Genomic DNA, 16,477 nt, shown 5'->3' with positions numbered 1-16,477 from the left:
GTGCAAGCTTCCGGATTCCTCATTTGTGCTTCCGGTCATCTGAACTGTCATGGACGCGCCCATGTTCTGTTTTCCGAGCGTGTGCGCGGAAGGTTGCATTTGAGGTAATCTTGACGCTATTCCAAACGTGCAGAAGTATTTCTCTTGTATATACGCGTGAGTTTTATTTTTGTTTCGACCCAAGCCTTCGAAGCGTCGTGAGAGTGATCGTATCATCGAATGTGTGTTTAAGAAAGAATCAAAATTAACCACTGACGATGTATGTACATCTTTTAAACACTCTACTCATCTAAATTTACGCTCTAATCCGCGCTTGCCGAAGTATTGCCCCTCCTTTCGTGCACTGGGCTTTATTGCATGAGTCACACACACCTTGGACCACAGTGCCTTGGACCGAGCATACCTCCTCGTCAAAAGCGTGCGGTTTCTTACACGCTCTACTTTACAGATTCCTACGTCGGGGCTGACTGGACTAAAGCAACGCATCTCTCAAACCCACGATGAGGCTCACGGCGGTTCTGTGCAAGCAAAGCGAAAGATGGATCAGAAAGGAATTGTGGAAGAACAGGAAAACGCTGCGCAAGGTTGGGAAGTACAGCACGCCGAGCGTTCTGCTCGAGAAGGGAGTCGCGATACACGACGCCTTGGACGTGGCTGACGACAGAGAGCGCCTAGAGCCGTAAGGATACGCCTGGCAATTGTGAACCGGACTAACAACGATCCTCTCAAATAACCACCTTTTTCTGGATTCCCAATTTGAGAGTTTTTCCGTACTTGCGTGAGCACGAGTGAGCGCGAACGTTCCTTCCAGCAACGAATTAAGCTAGATCTTGTTGGTTCCATTGAGCTGTGGTGACCTAGATTGAGCTCCGAAAACATGTTTCTTCCCTCTCCTCAACTCATTCATCAACTGAATATGAGAAGCTCTTTGATAATTGTTTGTCTGCATCAAAATCTTAATTTCTTGTGCCTGTGAGTGTCGGCGGTGCCAGATAAGTTCACACGACCAGTTTTTAAGCCTCTTGTGGCGGGTTGCTACGGACTGCGCTGCTGCAAGGCCGGTCGTAAGCTGTCACGAAAAGCTTAAAAACCGGTTTTTAGCCTCTCTGTTCGCAAGAAGTCACAAGTGTTTGAACAGGTGCTTATGAAAAGGCCAGCTCTTCACATTTTTGCCAACATTTTTAGCCGAATGCTCTAGGGTGATGTCAGAAAACGTTTTTTCTCTTCTGGTAAGCCATCTGGAATTATGCTGGGAAGGTTTTCTGTTGTTTTCACTATTCGTTTGTACGTAAGTGATTCTTCCTTGCCGTCGTTTTTAGTGTTGGTCTAACACAGAAGCAGAGTGATAGCTCTGTCGACAACAGAACTCGTCAACTATGGTGGGGTACATTTTGTCACTTTTTCCCCTTTCGGAGATTGCCTCGCAGCATCTGCCGGGGCCGTATTTGGCCGCCAACAAGCTGAATACTTCATTGTCGGCTCATCTTAACTCTGAATGAAGGCTGGTGTCTATGGAAGTGGAGTACCAACCAAGGCTCTGTCACGTCGCTGACTCCTTCGGCAGTCGCTGTTGATCAAGATGCAAGAGGACTTGAGCAAGCTAGAACACTATCTCAACACCTAGAAACACATAGGGCAAGGGTTTCTAGCTTGGACCTGGATTTTCCTCAATAGCATTAGTCATGCTGTTCAGCTTTGAGCATGATTCATTCGGTTGCAATCACAGTTTGGAGAACTGCTGCATATTGCATGACTTAACATGTAACCTTGATGAAACTAAGACTAAAAGTAAATTCTGGGTCATTTAAAAGAGATGGCATATTTACCAACATGGTGGCAACACCAACATCTTCGTGGTGCCTATGGGATTGTATACATTGCTATGAAAAAGGTTTACAGAACATTCTTGTTGACCCGATTTGATTTGCTCATGTTCGTTGACACTAAAGTTTAAGACCACTCTGTCTTTTCATGTTGGAAAATGCATTTGGATGGTATTCTGGCTATTCCTGACAAATTTTTTTACAGTACTAATATTGCTGTTAAAGTTGGGAAATTGCGAGTGGAATCACTCATATTCATTTATAAAATTTGTATGTTGCTTTGGCATTGAAACAGGCAACAGCAAAGGGGGCTTCTCATTTGTATGTTGATGATTTTGTGCTTCAGTCTAATTGCATAAATTCATTTGTTGCCATTTCCTGCCCCTGTTTTTATGAAGACATCTATGCTCACATAGTTTGTGAATGTTCATGATTATCCTTTTCCATTTCACTGTAGAATGCTCACAAATAACTTCTCTTTTTTTTTTTTTTTACTCAGATTTGAGCTTCCGGAGCCGCATTGTGTTCCAGACCACCAGCGCAATGACAGCCGAAATCCAGACTGGCATGACAAAGCAGCGTATGTCCTGCACAATAAAACAAGGCTCCTCGAAGGTACAATCAACCTATTTAAAAAGTTCCGTCCTGCAACTCTTGGACAGTGAGACCACTGCCAGGGTGATGTAGAAGTGAATGGAACAGGCATGGCTGGAATGCTCAATCTCACTGGCAAGGATGGAGGAACAGATGATGAAAAGGTTGCAGTCATAATGGGGCCATTAGAAGGTTAGTCGATAAATTTAAAGGAAGTGTGCAATAAGATCACTTGGAGTGGCCTTAGAGGGGTGGAAAAGAGAAGGGCAGAGTAGAAAAATTAGGGGGTGGGGTTTAAATTAAGGCTAAGTGGTGCGAACTGTCACCCATTCATCCATTTGTCCATCCATGTGCCCGCCTGCCATTTTAGCTGGGTCACCACAGGTTGCTTGCTTCTGCAGTGGCTTATCCATCAGTTTCCGGTGTGCCACAGCATAACTTTATTAATTTCTTGTGGTATAATTTCCGAGCCATTCTTAGTACATATAACTTCTGAGTGAACATTCAGTGAGACATTTTGCCTGACTAACCCTACAATGGCAGACTTTTTTTTAATGTTCCCTTGCCCTTCCCTTTGTCCCCCTTTCTATGTATCTTCCTCATGTTTAACCACACGGTGCTTAGTTTTAAAAAAAATATTTTCTTACTCTGTAAAATTTTTATGTATGAAGCTGTTTTCTATTTATTTTTATTTTGACATGCCAAGATAAGGGAAAGCTAGAAGAGGTCCTTCTTCGAGGAGTCTGTCATTACAGGGCATTGGGAAAAAGAATTTAAAGTATGAAAGGACAAAAAGGCAAGGGGTATAAAAGTTCTTAAGGGTCGTGCTATCTTGAAACTGTTAGGGGGAGTTGCAGTCTTGAGTCACTGGAATGAATGTATGTTTTTTTTTTTTAAGTTAGGTACTTATAGTCATAAAGGGAAGAAACAAGAATGCTGAATCATAATTTATCTGACCCGTCAACACTGGTCAGTAGCTACGCATGGAATGTGCAGAGGTCATTTTGATGTGTCCTTGAGCCTGTGTCTCGCATTTTATTGTAGTACAGTGGAACAGTGCAATTTAAGTGCTGCCTTCAGAGGCCACTAGCATATATGTGCCCTTTAATACCCCAGTGGTTTTTAAATGGGGGTTATGAGCCCTATGGGCTCCCCAAAGGCACCTTTACTGTCTGCAAAGTCTTTGCTTCCCAGTCAAACCAAGTAATAAAACTGTCATATGCAGTAGAAACATCACATTTCTATGTGATGCTTCTTCTGTATGTGACATTAAAGCAAATGCATTCCATGTGAGCAGTTAGTGGCCTTCATTTATCCTGTCGTCACTGCAATCGCTCAGTATGGGCCGTGAATGGTATCCTTTAGTCACGTCCACTACGCATAAGGAAACCCCATACCTTACCGCAGGAGCGTTAAAAAACTATTTGTAAGAAACATCTTCAAACATCCTCCAGGGTTGCATCACAGATCGCGGGGTTATTTTTAATTAATTTTCTATGAAAACGCTCGGCAACAAGAGGTCCACCACCTGCTTCGTCGTCCTTATTGGTCCGAGCCAATATCGGAAGTCCTCAAGCAGTCGTGGGATTGAAGTCTAATGCACTGCCTTTGGCATTGTAGTCTCTTGGAACCTTTTGCATCACCAAATTATTCGACAAATTTTGCCAGAAATAGTCCGGGAGGAAACCCGCCAAAGCCATTGAATTAGGGAATGCATTGATGGTATGCACTCTTTGTTTTCCTTGGTCAGTAGTTTACCGTTTTACAGTGCGGTGTGACAAAGGTGCAGGATGCGCCACCGGTGAACTGTGGTACGCTGGAAACATCAACAAAGGCGAATACTATAGTCGGATACAAGTTAAGAATGCACCAGGAACTCCTTCCACACCCTCATTGCCTCTAGCAACCGTTCTTCTGCAATTTCCAAACGGTCTGCTGCCGAGGAGCATGTTGCACCGACTTCTCGGTCAATCTGTGGAGCAATTTAATGTCGTGGCTGGTACGGGGCGGAGTTTATCTGCAACATTTTTAACTCGAGTCAAATTGAAGTTTATTTGGATCCTCACTGGCCAATCCCACTAGGGAGGTAGAGACAGAAGGCACCCCCTACCTGACTGAGGTCCCAAATTTCCGCAGTTTACAACAGTACGCGCAATGTCGGCACAATTGTAGAAAAAATACGGATGCATGCAGGAGCAAAAAGAAACCTCTGGTGTATCCACGTATAAATCAAATAAGCGCATCTCTAAGAAAATAAGAAAAACTATCAAATGCGCTCGACAGAAGAATTCCCGCAGCTGTTTTGCATCTCTAAGGAATATAGGGTGCGCAGAATTTATTGCGCAATCATTAAAAACAAAAGTTGCGTCGAGGCGCGAAAGAGCGTCAAACTATCCGACCATCGCACCTTTCCCTTTTGGAACCAGGAGACCGTCACATGTGCCTGCTCACGAAGACCCTCCGCTATGAGGGCCTCCCGGTGTCCCTCTCGACGGCGGTAGAGCGCGGACCCCTGACGGAGGAGCAGGCCAGGGCTGCCGAGGAGGCCCTGCTTCACGCCCACCTGTGGGACTGCACCCAGGTCAAGCTGCCCAAGAAGCTGGACATCAGCAAGCCCCACTGGGTCTTCCCCAGGGAGTATGGCGTGCCCGTCCGCCGCAAGGTGTACGTCCCTCTACACACGTTGCATTGTCTGGGTTGCATACACTCTTTTTGTTCGAGGTATGGTGGCTGGAGCGCGTCTCCGGCTGGTGCGTTTACTCTGGCGTCAAAATGTTGTCCCTCGATTTCTGCCCGACAACGTTATAAGGCTGTCGAGCTGTTGCCCGCCGCCGTCCTAGCGGTGACACAGCAGTTAAAGCGTTGGCGGCAAACACCTGTTCTGCTGTAGGTCGCTTCACAGCCGTACGGTCGACGGAAACCATGGAGGTAGGAACCTTCTAGATTCTACCATGGAGGTAGGAATCTTCTGGTAGCAATCTTCGGTATGCGCGAGAGACCGTGATCATGTATGTGGTAACAATGTGGCTGGCCCAACTTCCACAGCACTGTCAGCTTCAAGGTGAACGGCATGGTGAAAGCAACTTTTGTCTGAATTTTCAGCAACAGGCTAATCTTCTAGGGGGAGGATGGCTGTGTCTGGGTACACAAACGAGAGTCACAGCAAGAGGGGACTCCCCCTTCCGTCTTCTTGAACTGTTTGGGAGAATACGCGATTATGAGTTGAGGAGGAAAGCTAAACAGGAAAAAATTTGAAAAGTGTTTCATTTTATTCTGCACGATCGATGCCTCTCGTTGCAAATATCACGATAACCCGCAGGCACGCTATTGTATTTTAGGGATGGTCGCCTCCTGTTTGCGGTAGATGGTGTCAAAAGTAATGAAGGTCTATTATGGCACACATAGCGGAGGTACCTTGCGCAATTATGACGAAGTTCTAATCCAATCGGTGGGCCAGGATTCTCTGACCGGTAAATCGGGTAAACGTTAAATAAGTGTACTTCCATTTTGATGCTGCACGTGCAACAGAAGATAATGCAAACGCTCGTGTGCCATTTTAGTCCCGTGTAGTCTGACTTCGAGGTCAACGAGACTTAATATTCTATTCCTTTCTCCCCTGCTCTCTCTCTTCTTTCTCTCACTCTCTCTCTTAATTTCAGTAATTTCGTTTTTACTTTGGCAATAACCCCTTGTTTTTGCACACTTTGATGTTGTTTCTTTTTTTAATAAAATGATTTGTTGAATTTTTTGTAAACATTAGGTAGTATATTGGGCTCCTTCAAAAGCAGAAAATATTATTTTAAAACTAATTTTGGAATTGTTTACCACCACCCTGTGCCAAATGTCAATAAATGCTGATCGGTGGCAAATGAAATTTGTATGGAAAATTTAAGGAGGCCATATGAGGCATGCAGGGTATGTTTCCTGTGGGCACTTGTTTTTTATGTTATGCTTATGCTTTCCCAAAGCAGGTAAGGACCCCTTACCTGCTTTTTCTGGGAGAAAGCCTCTTTGATTGTGTGCCTAATATATTCCCTTGCCTCTTCCTCCTCCACTCTTCTCCCCTCCTGTGTGGTTAGCACGTGTTGAAAGCCCTCTGTATTTCTCCCCTGTGCATTAATGTTTCTCCAAAACCTTTTTGCTGCATTCCTATCTTTTTTATTTATTTCCATCATCCACTGCACTACTGCACTCCAAATTTGGCCTGTATTAAATCTGATGCCTCCCTTTTTCTATCTTGAAAGCTCTCCTATTTTGATGCTACCTCAGTTGGCAAGGCTTCCCTCCACCTATGCTCCCTAGATGCGTCTTGGCGCTGCAATATGGCTGCTTTGGCCTCCTTATCCCACCAACTTTTTGGTTTGCGTCTTTGTTGCTGTTCTCTTTGTTTCATTCAATGCTTCTCTAATTCTTTTTTAAAGATTCCTATTAGGTCCTCATATGTCCAATCTATTTCTGATTGTTTCAATACTATGTTTTAAGGCTTTTAGATTCTTTTTGAATTTGAGCTTCACTTAGTTTCGGCTTCCCTGCTCGTTCCCGAGCTTGTTGTCCTGGTTCGGATGCACCAAATTTAATCTTAATTCTCTTGTGGTCACTCCCTAAGCTTTTTGCACCTTCCTCATTTATCTCCATACTTCCTAGCCTGTCATACAGTTTGTGGGACATGAGGCAGTAGTCGATTGTTGAGTTTGAGTTGTTTTCATTCCCACATTATTTTCCCATCGCATTTTACTTGTGTTTTCACTAACACTAGGTCCAGGGCATCACAGAAATCTTCTAGCAACTTTCCGGTTGTATCTGTGATTTCGACAAACTCTTCTAAATGGGCAATTATGTCTCCTATGATAGTTATTTCCTGATTAAGGCAAATTTCTTTGATGCCTTTTGATATACATGTAAAGTGTTCTGTATTTTCCTCCCTTGAGTCATTTCCTGTTTTTAGGTAAGCAAACCCCAGAAGAGTGTTCAGACCTGTTACCCTACCTTTCAACCATAAGTGTTCTCTGCAGCCTTCCCTCTTTCTTTCCCAGTCTTGTCCTTTAACTAACATGCCTAGACCTCCGCCTTTGTGTTCATCCAGGAATAGCCTGGTATGTACGGTGGTCCCTCCTTATCTCTTAGGTGTGTTTCTGCTACCCCATGCACTGGTGATGATACATACATCTTTGCCTTCATCTTTTCTGTGCTTTCATTTCAAACTATGGGTTCGTATGGTAAAGTCGTAAGTGCTGCTGTTTCTATGTTTTAATTGTTGTTTCAATGCCTGGCTATGCTCAAGCTCTTTTTCTATCTTGTGTGAACGCATGTCAAGCCTTTTGAATGCGGCTTCCACATTGCAGGCCGGTGGTGCTCGCCAACTTCAACCGGCTCTGCGAGAAAATGACGAGCTCCATACCTGGGGTGCTGGAGCGCAGCCTGTTCAGGGACATTGAAGCTAGAGCCTGTGTGCACAAGGCAGGTGAGTGTGGTGGGATGCATGAATCGAATGATGGGCCTTGTTAAAAGCACAAATTAGTATGTATATGTTAGACTAGGAACTTTCTGGTGTTAACTGAATGTGGAGGTTGTAATAGAAACTCCCTATCATAAAGATAAACATTGCAAAAATATGGGTACATACTATAAAGCAAAGCAGTGTTGAAGCATGCTTGTTATGCTGGCACAGGCCTTTGAGGTACTGATGTATAACGCATGAGGCAAGTGAGTCCTTGGCCCTTTAAAGAAATCGCATAAGACAATCTTTTTTTACAAGGGGGGACAAAGGTGGTGTATTTTATGCATCAAAATTTTATCGAAGAATTAACTGACCTGAGAAAAGACTTAAAAATTAAGAACCTGATTTTGCTACCTATGATGCCCACCTGCAAACAAGCGGCGTTTATTGACGCGACAGCCGACAGACGGAGGCAGGTGAAAGTGAGAACGCAGACACTTCTTTCTAATAGCAGACACTGTCTTTGAGTCAAATGTGGCATTGGATTTTCCGGTCGGGTGCATGATTTTGTTATCATCACTAATAAAGCACACTGAGTGAGCGCAAAACCAACAAGATTCCTTGTCAGGCTAGTACGGCTACATGTCAATGGCCACCGCCATCTTTCGGCTGTTGCGTTACCCAGGCGTCCCTCATTTGCAAACAGCAGCCATGGGTAAAAATTTCACATTCTTAATTCTTGATACTCCTTTCTTTAAAATTTTGACGCACAAAATGCACCATTTTCGGCCACCTCCGTACAAAGTCTAAGCTCGATAGGTAAAGAAACCAATCTATCTGGACCTTCATAAAGGTCCAATGATCTGGACTTTTTTTTACCTTTTTCGAAAATAGCAAGAGTGCATGTACATAGCTTTGATAGGCGCTGAAGATGCACGAGAGTGGAGATTCCAAAAACTCGCGAGGTATATGACGTCATGTTCCGGAGAATGAGGGGCTTCTATGGTACTTAAAAAATTATTTTCCACCCCTCGTGCACCAAATTGAAAAATAATCTCGATATTTGTGATCCTGCAGGCCTAATGAAGACAATTAAAGGGTTTGTTCTCAAATACAGAGCTCGCTTCAGGGTTTCTGTCTTTCACATTAATCCAAACAAAATTAGTTTAAGCAAAAAAAAAAAAAATCAAATCAATGAGTGACTTTAAATTCAACTTTTTAATATACAATGAACATGTTCAGATTTCAAAATGATTTCGAGACTCGCTGTAAAACAGTGGGTCTTGATATCTTGGTCTGTATCCAAGTAGGATGTCCAGCGTGGAAACTCGATGGCGTCTCTTTCTGTCTCCTCATAATTTTCTATTCTCTCACTGTGACTCTCTGAAGATACATTGGACAATATCACGGGGGCCTCCTTGGGATCGCAGCTGTCCTCACCGCTGAAATCACCTTCACTGTCACTTGAGTCACAGGCCTGTGCGTAAAATGCGGACGGATTAAAGGCTGCTATATTGAACACCCAAAAGAGCGCGCAAAATTCCCACTCGCACATCCAGGTAAAAAAATCTGTCGCACCTCTTACGGCACTTGTTGGAGGTATAAAAAAAACTAAGTATGCATAGTTTACATACCCGACAGGAGATGGCGCAAGTTGAAATTGTTTGGAGGCGTCCGACGTTTGACAGCAAAGGAGACATGGGCCTTTCGGGGGAGCCCTGACACTTGTCTAGAACGGGAATATTTATTGGTTGGGAGATACCCAAGAGATGACCCCAGAAGGTTTGAGTTTATTTCTTAATATAGTGCACTTTTTATCTTCTTTCTAATCCTTGCTCCTTGGCTCTTTTAGCATTCTTGCAATGTACCAAACAGTGGCCCCGTCACCACATCTTACTGCAGGTTCATTCTCTGTGTTGTTGCTTTGTCTTTCAGATGGGAACTTGCTGGTGTTCACTGCCCATGTGGATAGCGTGCTGACCTCGAAGGAGCCCCTAGGACCCTTCAGTTCTCCAGAGGAAGTGAAAGCGACTGCAGATACCGAGCTCCCTGACCTCTATCCTGCCAAGTACACTTTGGAGCTGGAGTCGAGGAATATCTACAAGATGGACGAATTATACCGTGAGAGCTCCTTTTTGTGCCACATTGCGGAACCAAAAGGGTTTGCTTACCACAACGTCCCTCCATCACTGTTCAACCAATGAACCAGTTCATTGATTCATACATAGAGCCAACTGAGAAAAAAAAAAGAAAACTTTCTTTGAAGTGCCAGGCCTCCTTTTTTTTTTTTGCAGCTCTTCTCTTAAAATGGTTGCTTTTTCTAGCTCTGAGTTTGCCCGTCTGTTCACGCCTAGCCTATATGATGGTCTAGCGCAAGAACCAAAACAGAAGTGAGGTGGGGCTGAGTGCCATCTGACTGCTGGTAGTAGTATTTTGTTATCTTGAGTTCTTTTGTGTTATCATCACAACAGTGTCACTGCAGTCTAAGCTCGTTATAACAGACCTTGATTTTGACCAAGATTTCGGTCTGTTGTAAAAAGAGTACCCTATGTTATATGCAGATATGGAGTTGAGTCAGTGGAGTGTAGAGGAAAGCCAACCGAACTTTGCAAATGGTTATGGTATTCGCAACTGCAACACCCTATAGGTGGTGGGACGGTAGTTCCAAGATGGCGGAAGAGACGGGGATGCATTCTCCAGAACTTCCCGTGCGCCAGCTCGCTGACGCTGGTCAGCGCGCTAAGAATGATTTATTTGTCTACAGATGCGAAGCAGCGAGGGAGGGATCATATTACAGGTGACAGAGATGTTGATGTATGTTAGGAAAACGAGCATGCTGATATTTAAAACTTGCAGAAACCTCAATTTGCAAAGCTTTGTGGTGGGCGAGCGCGTTTTAGGCACCGGCCATATCACTGTTTGTGGCAGAATATTTTTGAGGGTGACGAAGATATCGTGTTTGCACTTTGCCTGGCCATTAGTGCTTTAGAACGTGAGCCGCGAACGGTGACCGTCAAGCTTCGGAAGACCAGCGTTCACAGTATTGGTGTCTTCGTGTCACAGACTCAAAACTCGCTACTCACCGTCTCGGTTTTAGTGTACTGCAACACGTGATCAAAATGCTCTATGGTTTTTGATAGAAAGTTTGTTACCGCAGGTTATCGTGCGGTGTAGCATTACAACCGGAAGCTCGCGCTCATTGCCGTTGCCGTGCAGCAGTGCCGTGCGTAAATGAGCACGCGCGTTGCCGTGCTCATCCATCTAAAAAAAAAAAAAGTTGTAGTTTTTACACTTTTTTTACATATACGACACCCCAAAACTTCAGTTCGCAGTGCAGCGCACTGATGTCAAACTGACGGCCCCAACTTTTACGAGAGGCTTGATGATGGTGCGATTTACGAAATTAAACAGCCAAAGTATGCATCAAAGAGTACAGAAAAAAACACTGGGTTTTGCAGTAGATCCAAGAAAACCCCAATTCCCTTTTTTTTTACTGTCATTTACACTTGCTATTTTAATAAGTTGTACAACTCGGATATTAAGCCGCTCGTGAAAGTTGGTAGCGTCGGTTGAACGTCAATGCGCTGTGCGTCCAACTGAAGTTTAGGGGTGTTGTATGCCATGCTAAAACTGCCTAATAACATAATCGGCGCATTTATGGGTTTTATTTATTGCTCTATCAAAAATAAATATTTTAATATACCCTACATTTTTTGTACCTTGTTATTTGCAACATTGCGGCCCCTCTTGCCAAAACTGCCCGTTCTAAGCTCTCGTCACGAACGGCTGGCTAACACAGACACGTTTAAAATGCTTCGAATATTTCTTTATTTGCTTTGTAATTACCTGAAAGCAAGTATGGGTATTCTGTCTTTTTAAAGTGCTTGGAAAAAATAGTTATGTTCCTTGTAATGGCCTTAAAACGCGAACCCATTCCCGATGTGTGCTGCTCGGCATACCGTTGTGCGACGAGTTTTCTCCCACTTGTGGCAAAGAATAGACTTTTCGTAGACCATACTATAGTGCTCTTCATTATAAGTGGGAGCGTTTGCCGTCACGTTGGGCACAGATTGAACTTGCGGCCATGCACAAAACCAGCAATCCGCAGCGTATGCGATATACGAAAAGTCCTTAATGAAATTAGACATTCCGGTCCTTCGTGAAACGCTGTTGCAAGGCGGAGCACGAGAATTCTTATTTTAACGCGCTCACTTCTTTTACTAAAATGGCTCCACGCATCAGGGCCGACAGCCCCTGTCACTGTATCCGCGCCGCCGCCGCCGCTCCCATCCCCGCTCCTCTGGTTCTACGTCCGTCTGCGAGAGTGTGAGCAGCGGGCTGGAGTTGCAAATATCCAAATGTCTGTTGTAACCAGGCCCGTTGTAATGAGCTTAGACTGTACCAACAGAAGAGCAGGAGTATGCTATCGTAAAAGTATGTAATAATATAGTATAAATCTCCATGTGACAGCTTTCGTTTCGAGGCTTGCTTTATTAATAAATAAGTTAATGCCACGTTTTCCTGACTATAGTCTGCACCCAGTGTATAATGCGCAGGTGCAGATTTTGGTTGAAAGAAAAGGTTTTTTCTTAGATTGCAACCTTGTGCATAGTCTACCTCTGGTGCCTTGTCTGTACGTAAAAAAACTCATACACAGCAGACCTTGGCAAATGCCTTCTTTATTAGCTCACAGAGAAGCTTGTATCATATGTAAATCATCTTTAGCATTCACCCTCATTCTAAAAATCTGTTGGGTCTCGTCATGATGAACAATGTAGAAAAACAAATTATTGTATAGTTCAGACCTGTAGATAGTCCGCACCACATAGAATTGGGTCTGTGGGCTATAATAAAACAAATACGGCACTTGTGCTGCTTTTTTTTTTTTATGTTGAAAGTTGTGTGGATTGACCTGGGTGCTTCCCTGCTGTGTTTCTGTGCAGCAATGCCACGGACGTCGGGCAACCAGCACCCGCACACGTTGCACGTAACCCACCCCTACGACTACTTCTGGTTCCCCCAGCAGAAGCTGGCCAGGGCCATCCTCGCGTGCTTCACCTTTGCCGCCGCACGTGCAAGGCAGCTCTATGGGGTGAGCTCCCCTCCGTATGCTCAGCACCTTTGAAATTCTGTCAGTTTGTTGTTGCATAGTTGACTCCCTGCTTCGCGAGGAGGAACCCCCCTGAATGTTTCGTGACGAATGAGCATTTAGTTTTTTGTGTAGTAGATGTGTGTATTGATGCAGTGTCCCCACCTGCGTAGTGCTGAGACAGTTACGGTCTTGGAAAAAATTCCATCTCGTTCAATGCTTACTACTGCAAGAATCACCAGAGAACAATTGTTTGATGACCGTCAATTATCATAGTGATATTTCCGACATTACTAAAAAACTGTCTGCTGTGCAGTGAATACTAATGAGTGATTGCTCAGCAGTGAGGAAGCAAAAAGTATATTGTCTTTTAGTTGGTCGAGCCAACACATCATCTTGGTAATCAGTATGTGTCATCACCAATAACAAGAATTCAGACATGTGTAAACAATCCGTCATGCAAGCTTCAATATTTTTGATAATCAAGGTAATTTTATCAGGCAGTTGAATTAGATGCTTATTCTCTCTTATGCATTTCTTTCCTTTGCTCACATTTTAATTTTTTATAATATATCTACTATATGCCTTTTATTTATTTCAGCACGCTTTACATTCTCTTACGTCATGCCATATTACAGACAATTGGTGATGGGCACAGAAATAAAAAGATTGAGGATGATCATATTTTCAGTGTAAGGAGGGTGAATTGTAAGCTTCTGTTGTCCTAAAGTAACTTTTGCTGCTCATAAAGTGTTCTAAAATGACTACCGTAAAATACCGAGCTAGCGCCCACTCAAACTTTGGAGATAATCGTGAAAAAATCGGGGATCGGGCCGATCCCCGATTTTTTCACGCCCACACCACACTAAGCGCCCATTCCCAAATTTGTAGGATCTGAGAAAATACACAAAGTACATTTATATGTAAAATTGATGAGCAAAGAAGGGCCTTCTTTGCTCATCAATTTTACATATAAATGTACTTTGTGTATTTTCTCAGATCCTACAAATTTGGGAATGGGCGCTTAGTGTGGTGTGGGCGGATGCACGGTATTCTACGGTAAGAGTAATCACATAACTGCTGTGGCAACGCAGGCAGACACGGTGACCCCTCCTGAGCCTGTGGCGGTGCAGTGTACGTTCAGTGATGTCAAGTCTTTCGGGTTCCTGGCGTACCAGCTGAACACCCTAGACCTTCGGGAGGACAACGGCATCAAGAACCAGGTCTGGGTGGACGGGCCCCACGACCTCTACGAGAGCTGCAACCACGAGACGGGCCTCGAGGGGTTCAGTCCCGTCGCCTTCCAACGGTTTTTGGCTCTTTACAAGAACGGCCTTGCTGCGTAGGGCAGTGCAGTTTCTCTTGTAGCATAGACTCCTTGCAGTCTTAGCTAAGCTAAATAAAGTTGTTTCATTGCAGGCTGGTAACTCGGTCAGTGAACGAGCTCCTGTAATGTTTCTGTAATGTAGTGATCATTGTTGTATTATGCAACAACAATAATACAACAATGATCACTACATTACAGTTTCCATGGGGCACCTCCTGCGCTGGCGTTGCTTCTTCACTTAACCCCGCTTCTTTTACATATTTCTTTTTAGAGGTCTACAAATTTAGTGCATCTCCACTCCTTTTAGATAAATCATTTTTTGACTGTCTAATAACATTCAAAACTTCAAATAATTTGCGAATGGTTTTCGCTGTTCATTTGGTTTGCAACACACTTTTACTGTTTCAAGCTTCACCGCTTTGCATCAATACCACCTCGAAGATAAGACCTGCACCTTTCCCCTTCCCCCAAACGACATCACTAGTGGATCCATGCAGTGCCACCTAATTTGCATCAACATCGCAGCTATACAAAAAAATATAAAAGTGTGTCTTGCAGCATTTTTAATGAATGTGACGTCATAGTAAGTTACAGCTCAAGAAGGTAGGGCAAGGGAAAGAAAGGCTGGAGAGGAAGAAGCAGACGGAATGCTGCAGCGGAGACTATGAAACATCCTCCTCTCCAGCATTTTATCTGCTTACTCCTCCCCTGCCTTCCTTTCCCTCAATCTATCTTCTTAGGTTGCAACGGACTATAGCAGGCGGCGACTCTCGTTGAGCTTCAACGTGTTTACCACTTGGGGCGGGTCGGGTTCCACTAACAATGATGTCCTGCGCAGGCCTTGTCCTCTAGGTAGTACTGTTTGTACCGGTGTGCACGTGTCAATCTTCACTGCTTTGCACTAGCGCCCTCGAAAAAGCTGACACGGCGGAGCATCTCGGTTGGCGGCTCGGTGGGCTCGGAACTTTTGCTCAGTTTTGTAGAACAGCCTTGTTGGATTGCATTCACAGGTTGACAACCAGTTTTAAAGGTCACTGCAAGAAAACTATAATCTTTATTTGGATGAATAAGGTGATGATTGCTTTGCTTTCCATTTTGCGTCACTTCTTGCTCGACTCGTGTTATTTAAGTTTTGTTCGTCGTACAGTAAAGCCGTTCCTTCTCAAATATATTTGCTAACAAAATAATTCCAGCTGAGATATATTGAAGTATTGCACATAAATGTAAAATAATTAGCAGTAAAATCTCTTATTTGTGCACCTCTAAATTTTTTTCTTAGTGTGCAAAAGAATAGATATTATTTACAAAAGTGGAATCAAAAACCATGGGAAGCACGGCGAGCTATAAAGTCCGCTAAAGTCATTCTGAGAGGTTCCGCTTACGAGGCGCCGCTCGTTTTTGGGAAGCACCGCGGCCTTGAGCCTCGATGTTTATTCTTCAGGGCGATGACTCTGAGCAGACGGCAGATCCCCAGCAAGCCTGGTTTCAGCCGCCACAGGAAATTTCGACGACTGTCCGGTGTTTAAGTCGGTTGTGTCGTTCGCCGGTGTCGCAGTGCGTTAGTTCTCGGTCACTGCATTCGGTCCTCTGTCGCGAGCGCATCCCTGCGCTCGCTTCCACCGCCTCGTCTTCACACATCAATTTTTTTTTTTTTTTATCCGAAACGATTGAAAACGATGCCGGGACATTACCCTCAAAATTCAAAACTTGGGAATTTAGTATTTGTGAAGTAAAAAAACAATTTCCAAATGCCGAATTTGGAGTTCCCGCGCGATCCGCCCCAGTGCAGTGACGTCAAATTTTGCGGTCTCCTCTGAGTCGACTTTCTCTCGGACCTCCGCTCCACGCTACAAAGCAAAGCGCCGTTGCCACCGCGACCCGAAGCGCCGGCGGACTGGGAAAAACCGGTTTCTTTGTCCGGTTCCCCGACTTACCGATAATCCTCTGCTCGAGCGCCGCCAAGGTTTCCGAGGGAGGATACAAATCCAGGGAGCGACATCACACCGGACTCATTTCAAAAAGAGTGGCCGTAGTGCATTCGAAATTGCGTTAAAAAACATGTTTTACGATTGCCGTTATTAAATGCTATAGAAATGTCGCATACAAAGGTTGTAAATTTCATGATTTTTGACGTCACCAATCAAAGGAAGCAAGGGAAGGAGTGAGCAGCCGGGGAGAAAAACGCTAAAATAAAAAGGCGCGCGCGC

General features: G+C 44.2%; 1 protein-coding gene across 2 annotated transcripts; it reads left to right on the top strand.

The window, feature by feature from the left end:
* The first annotated feature begins 21 nt into the window (after positions 1-21).
* Positions 22-14,361, top strand: LOC8034230 (39S ribosomal protein L37, mitochondrial). 2 transcript variants are annotated; one of them, XM_029989408.4, is made up of 8 exons: positions 22-104; positions 449-679; positions 2,323-2,438; positions 4,844-5,081; positions 7,760-7,878; positions 9,790-9,975; positions 12,798-12,946; positions 14,038-14,361. In XM_029989408.4, the coding sequence occupies exons 2-8, from the start codon at positions 501-503 to the stop codon at positions 14,287-14,289; spliced, it is 1,239 nt and encodes a 412-aa protein (XP_029845268.2). In that variant the 5' UTR covers positions 22-104; positions 449-500; the 3' UTR covers positions 14,290-14,361. The 2 variants fall into 2 exon arrangements, with proteins under 2 accessions (XP_029845268.2, XP_029845269.2); XM_029989409.4 differs by having other exon boundaries at positions 28-156.
* The last annotated feature ends 2,116 nt before the right edge of the window (positions 14,362-16,477 follow it).

Source organism: Ixodes scapularis, unplaced genomic scaffold, assembly GCF_016920785.2.
Source record: "Ixodes scapularis isolate PalLabHiFi unplaced genomic scaffold, ASM1692078v2 PGA_scaffold0__279_contigs__length_252992795, whole genome shotgun sequence".
Classification (NCBI taxonomy): domain Eukaryota; kingdom Metazoa; phylum Arthropoda; class Arachnida; order Ixodida; family Ixodidae; genus Ixodes; species Ixodes scapularis.
This window is presented reverse-complemented; position numbering and strand designations above follow the sequence as displayed.